This window comes from Arachis hypogaea, chromosome 3 (assembly GCF_003086295.3).
Source record: "Arachis hypogaea cultivar Tifrunner chromosome 3, arahy.Tifrunner.gnm2.J5K5, whole genome shotgun sequence".
NCBI lineage: Eukaryota > Viridiplantae > Streptophyta > Magnoliopsida > Fabales > Fabaceae > Arachis > Arachis hypogaea.
Window position 1 is genome coordinate 140730730 of NC_092038.1, and position 5952 is coordinate 140736681.

Sequence of the window (5952 nt, forward strand, 5' to 3'; positions counted from 1 at the left end):
ACGCTGTTTCTAACAAAAAAAAATCTCACAATTTAATCTCAAACGATTTTTGCAAAGACTCCCGTATTTAGGAGAATTTCAGCGTCCCTAAATGGTGGTAGATAGTAGCGGGGATGCATTAAAAGGTGCGGAAATTAAAGAAATAAAGAGGAGAAGAGGTTGCACGTGGTCCCAACAAAGTATTCATGATTAACAGGGTAACCCCCTCTCCCCATTTCTGATTCAGCTACTTCCCTTTGAATTGTCAAACAACAGTCTCCAAACTCCATCCCCCACTTTGCCTCCTCATCTTCTTTTTGTCTTCTCCTTTTTAATTCTTTTTACTTTATTTGTTTTTATAATAATAAGTAATTTCATCAACATATACTTTCATACTACGCTACTTCCTTAATCATCATCATTATCTCCTCTCACACATAACTCTACTTTCATACTATACAGTAGTCTAAGTAAAGTGTTTAACTTTGATACAAAAAAGTAACTTTCTTTTATCCGAAAAGCACTTACGAGTTTCGCTTTTTAATAAAGACTTAATGGTAAGCGAGCCAAAGATCTTTCTATGAAAAGAAAAAGATTCGAATCCTAGAAATAACATGAACAAAAGTCTAGCTATATTATATCTCAAAGCATACAACTAAATTTTCTGTATATAAAAAATAAAAAATCAAAATTAATCACAACATATATACAATAATTATATAATAATTAATTTGATAAGTTATTTTTAGTGTACATACGTCTTAAAAAAAGCATAAAATTCATACTTAAAAGATACATCGAAAACAAGAATAGTGAGTTAATTCGAGTCTCTATTTATAGTAATATATTTCATGTTCAGTGTATGTATCACTTTTATTTAATGTTAGATGTGTTTCTTCTATCTTTCATGTTTCATTGAATGATAGTATGTACTATGTCACTTAAATATTTTTTTAATTGTCAGATAGATCCATTCATCACAATATTATTATATAACAAATAATGATTAAGTATACATTAGATGTAATTCATAATTTAACTTTGTTTATATATATGGTAAAGATGTAATCATCATAAATTAAAATACCACAATAAATTACATATAATACGGGCCAGATAACAAAAATAACATAATACATATTACAAAGAGTTTAAATGTATATTTTCTACCCGTATTATTTTCTACCCGTATAAATTAGGTAACTTATGTTACCATATTTTCTAACTTGTATTAGTTAAAAAACGAAGCGTGTGAATACAAGCTTAAAATTTACAATATTGATAAAAAGTTATCAAATATTTTACTAAGAAAGATAATTAATATAACAAAATTATAAAATTAGATAATCATTCTATTCTAATCAAATTTTTTAAAAAAAAAATTAAAATGAGTAATTACTCTATCCAAACCGAATTCCTGACTAAGAATTATAAAGCGATAATTTGTAACATACACTCAATCTAAATATATAAAAAAAAACCTCTTATTAAATTGATCAACTTATTATGCTGTAAATATAAACTTTTATAAATTGTAAGCAAATTAAAATATTTGACTATGCATAGCCATGTTTTAACCAAAAATAAAGAGCATGCTGTAACACTCTTCTTCTAATAATATCTACTTATTTGTCCACTTTTATTTTTAATTCATAGAGAAATCAAATTGATTTTAATTTCTTCATTTAATTTTTATTAAATAAATATCTCTTGAACATACTATTTCGAGAGTTACCTGAAACATTAATTTGGGCCTAAACGTAAGGTTTTTAGCAAGGGTTTTGAGCAGATTTTTAGTAGTGTAGATCGTGAATTATACTTGGGGAGGTGTCAATATATTTATAACCACATTTGTTGGAGTAGTTTCATCTTTATTGATGGATAACCGTTACATTTATCTTCATAACTTGTTAGGATCTATCTTTCAAGAAATATTGAGATAATTGGAGAGATTCGGAGAGGCAGTTATTTAAATAAGTATAAGTTACCCCTTTGAATTGTGTAAAGAGTTCGGGTATGCGATAGAAACCACCTTTTGAGGTGGGCATTTTATTCTTATTGGCTTGACTTTTGTGTTTTGGGCTCGAATATGAACACATGCCAATGTTAATTTTTTATAAATTAAAACATGCTTTAAATAGTATGCGTATGGTATCATAAACAAATCTAAAAATTCAGTAAATTAATAATGTTAATGAAAAATATAACAAGTACTGGAGTTGAAACCTTCAAAGTTAATAAGATGACAATGTTTTCACTTTATAATACTAAAAGTCAATTTAAAAAGCAACTACGTAATTCCATTGACTCCAAAAGAAGAAAAAGCTAAACCTAATTTGCTTTCTTTTTATCTTTCAAGAGCACAAAAGTTCCCTTCCATGTTCGGATGTTCCAATAGGGGAATATAGACGTCTAGTTGCTTTAAGGTTTAGTTAACATGCTCGCTCCAAATTGATTGATGTGTTTGAAGTTGTTTGTTATATATGAAGAATTCAAAATTTGAATTATTTAGTTTAATTTGATAATGAATGTGTTTAGTTTAGCAGTTAGTAGAAAAATGATAATTAATTAATTATATGAAGGGAGGGCGTGGCATATATGACATTATTGAATGAAAAAGGTACTGTAACCCCCACTAGGGTGCTGACACTGCAAGCTCCCAGTGTGGTGTTAAAAGTATGTGCGTGTTTAGAGGCTTGTGTGCGTTTGTTTGCGTTGAGAGGGACGAGAGCACCCATTCAACTCTGGCACTGAAAAACATGGCATGGCGTCTATATGTATTATTTTATATGGATATGCATTCAATTTCATATATATGCAGTGAAAATGACCCTCCATCTTTCACCCTCCCTCTCTGCCTCTCTATTCCTCCCACATTAAATTCGACCTCAAAAGGGAGATATACCCCCCTTTGGATGGTCCCAGGCCCCAACCCTCACTGCTATCATTCACCCAGATGAATGTCACATGTCTCCTTCAATTAATATATCAACAACATTAATATCCATTGTCTCAATAATCATTCCTTCCTTATTTTATTTTCTTAATTCTATTAGCTATCAAATGAACAAAACAATTAATTAAGTTTACAACTACTCAGGACTTTTGTCAGTACTCAAACTCCTAAGCACTGCATCTCACGATCGATCACAACAACACAATATTAATAAAGAATATGAACTTTCTCTAAATCATACAACAAATTTTCAGACAGCCAAGAGTAAAAAGAAAACAGAAAAAGAAGAAAACAACCATCACTACTCAATTAGCTCGTAAACCTTTTTCATCTTTTCTTTTCTTTCTAAACGGCATAATACAATTAAAGGGGTTATATATGTGACTGACTATTCTGCTTCACCATCATCCGTGTTGTTTGCTGATGACATGTAACTCATTACAATGGAGGTCTCTTCAGACGGAACCCCAACGCCATTGTTGGAAGAGTGAAAGTTTTGCTTGCAAGCATGGCATGTTATCTCCATGAGAGTTGAAGTCATCTTCTTGATGGCTTGCTTTCTCAAAGCTTCAGCCTTTCCAAGCTCAGCTTGTGCTTGCTTCCTTATCCTCTTTGCATTCTCAAACTCAAGCTCAGCTATCTCAATCTGCCGTTTCGCTTCTCTCCTTGCCTCTTCTGCATATGCCTTTTCCGCCATTGCCAACTTCAGCTCCTGTCCTGCACACTCCTTCAACCTTGCCACTTCCAATGTGGAAGAAGAATCACCCACCATCATTACATTATTGTTATTGTTCCGTTCTTCTTCAACACTCCTCCCATTGTCCCCACCTATTGCGAGTCTCAAGCGGGTTTCGTGGTTTTGACGAGAGTTTATTGAAGAAGGTAGGAGCTGAAGTTCCAAGTTGTGAGTATTAGTATTGTTCCTGTGAATCTCTGAAGGTGGTGGCAGTGGTGGTGGTGGTGGTGGAAGTGGTTGCAGTGGGGCAGTCACCGTAAAATTAGCATCACTGGATGGACTTGTGCTTGAAGCTGTTCTTGAAGAGCATGCTGGTTGCAGTGCTTGTAACTCTGGTCGGTGCTGCCTCACAGTGCACGCATCCTGGTGTTCTATGAAACTCTCCACCCTGAAATATATTAATATTACACAAACTTTCATTTAATCTGTTACTGTTATATCCATATCACCAACATACACTATATGTTATATGCTTGTGTCGAATAAACCAAGATAGCAAATCCTTATTAATTTATTCATGCTATAAAAAATAATATAACAGAGCAGTGTATAGAATTTTAGGGTTTGAAGAGGGACCTGGAGAAGACGCGGCCACAGTCACAGGAATGGCCACGGGTGCCACAGGTTTTGATGTGAGCTTTGTAATCGGATTGAACGGCGTAACCCTTGGAGCACTTATGGCAGACCCACTGCTTGTGGTTGCTGTGCTTTCTTCTGAAGTGTTTCTTGATTCCCACCAGGTCGCCCAGTGCGTGGCACGGGTCATGGTGCAAGCAGCTGGGCTCCGGGCACACGAACACCTTCTTCTTCATCATGGTTGTACCGCCTCCTCCTTGCCTCTTGAGAAGCTTCCATGGCACCTTGTGCCTCCTCCTATGCATTTGCAGGTTCTGGTCCCTCTGGAACCCTTGGTTGCAGATCTCACACACGTAACGATCCGATTCCAGCAGCGTCTTCGGTGACAGAGACACCACTTCTGCATCTGGATCTGCGAATCAATGAAGCTCATGAATAAATGAATTATATATGAAAAATGAAATTGAATTGAATTACCAGGGGTTCCAGCGGGTCTTCTTTTTCTTTTGTTAGGGAGGTTTTGGGCATCGGAAGAACAAGAAGCAGTATTGATGGTGTTGTCTAACATGAGTGGTTTGATGATGATGGTGGTGAGAACTTAAAAACAATAAATTGCTGTACAGGATACGCTTGCAATAGTAGTAGTGGAGTTTCAGCTTTACCCGGACCTAGCTAGCTAGAATCAACAATTTTAAAAAAGGAAGAGAGAGAGAGAAATAAAAAAAAGCTCTTGCTTTTAATTATGTTCAGGGCTTTTGCTAAGCCACGACCTTACCCTTGACCTCTCACCTCCACCACCACTCACCACTCACCACCCAACTCTTGTTTATAAAGATATCTTTTCTGATTACTACATGTGTTTTGTTTGGGGGCGGGGCTGACCCAATCTAATCACATGATTAAATTAAGGAAAACCCAACGCACCATACGTAATTAAGGAATCTGGAGAGAAACAAAAAAAACATCCTCCTCCAAATACGGTAGTCGTAGAGAAGAGAGTGGTCTTTCTCACGTGACTAAGTGACAAATTGATATTACACCTCTCTCTCTAGTCTCTACTACATACGCTTAAAAGGTGGAGGAGACAGCAGGGTGAATTATGGAGGATAGGGTAAAACAATGACAATTTCAGTTCCCATTGGCGCATGTAACGGGCGCTTACTTATATCTTCTGGACTCATGCGCATATATTATGGATGGATTTCTACATTTCCCAATTAATTCAAATTAAACTTCAAACCCCACCACACATAACTACGTCTCTTTAATTTTCCATAATTCTTTCTTTGCCTACTATTATTACAAATAATCGATATCGAATATTAATCATTCAACCACAGACTAACACCTTCTGCTCTACTCAATCTTCCTTGGTACTTTTTTGTTTTATGTACCTACTTTTTTCTTCTTAATTTTATATTACTAATTTGTTAAGTTGCCACAATTTTATTGCGTATTATTTTCTAATACATACATTATTGTCTAGTTTCGATCAAAATCCATAACTAGATACCATTCTTTTGGCATGCTGCGTCAAACACTCTACTCTGCGTACAATATACTGTGTCATTCGTACCAATGTAAATAATAGAGGTCCCAAACCTACATATCTGAAGCTCCCTTTAAAATAACGTAATGTTATCTGGCCAGACACAGTAAAATTAAACGAGTCTATATTTTATTTGTATTTTAACTGGGATCGGGA

The 5952-nt window shown here is 34.9% G+C and overlaps 1 protein-coding gene across 1 annotated transcript; it reads right to left on the reverse strand.

Annotated features, from left to right (window-relative positions):
- Positions 1-2986: 2986 nt before the first annotated feature.
- LOC112734696 (zinc finger protein SHOOT GRAVITROPISM 5) lies at positions 2987-5387 on the reverse strand. Its single transcript, XM_025784127.2, has 3 exons — positions 4725-5387; positions 4248-4659; positions 2987-4059 (listed from the first exon to the last, which is right to left on the reverse strand). Exons 1-3 carry the CDS (start codon positions 4813-4815, stop codon positions 3324-3326), a joined length of 1239 nt encoding a protein of 412 aa, XP_025639912.1. The 5' UTR covers positions 4816-5387; the 3' UTR covers positions 2987-3323.
- Between the last annotated feature and the right edge of the window lie 565 nt (positions 5388-5952).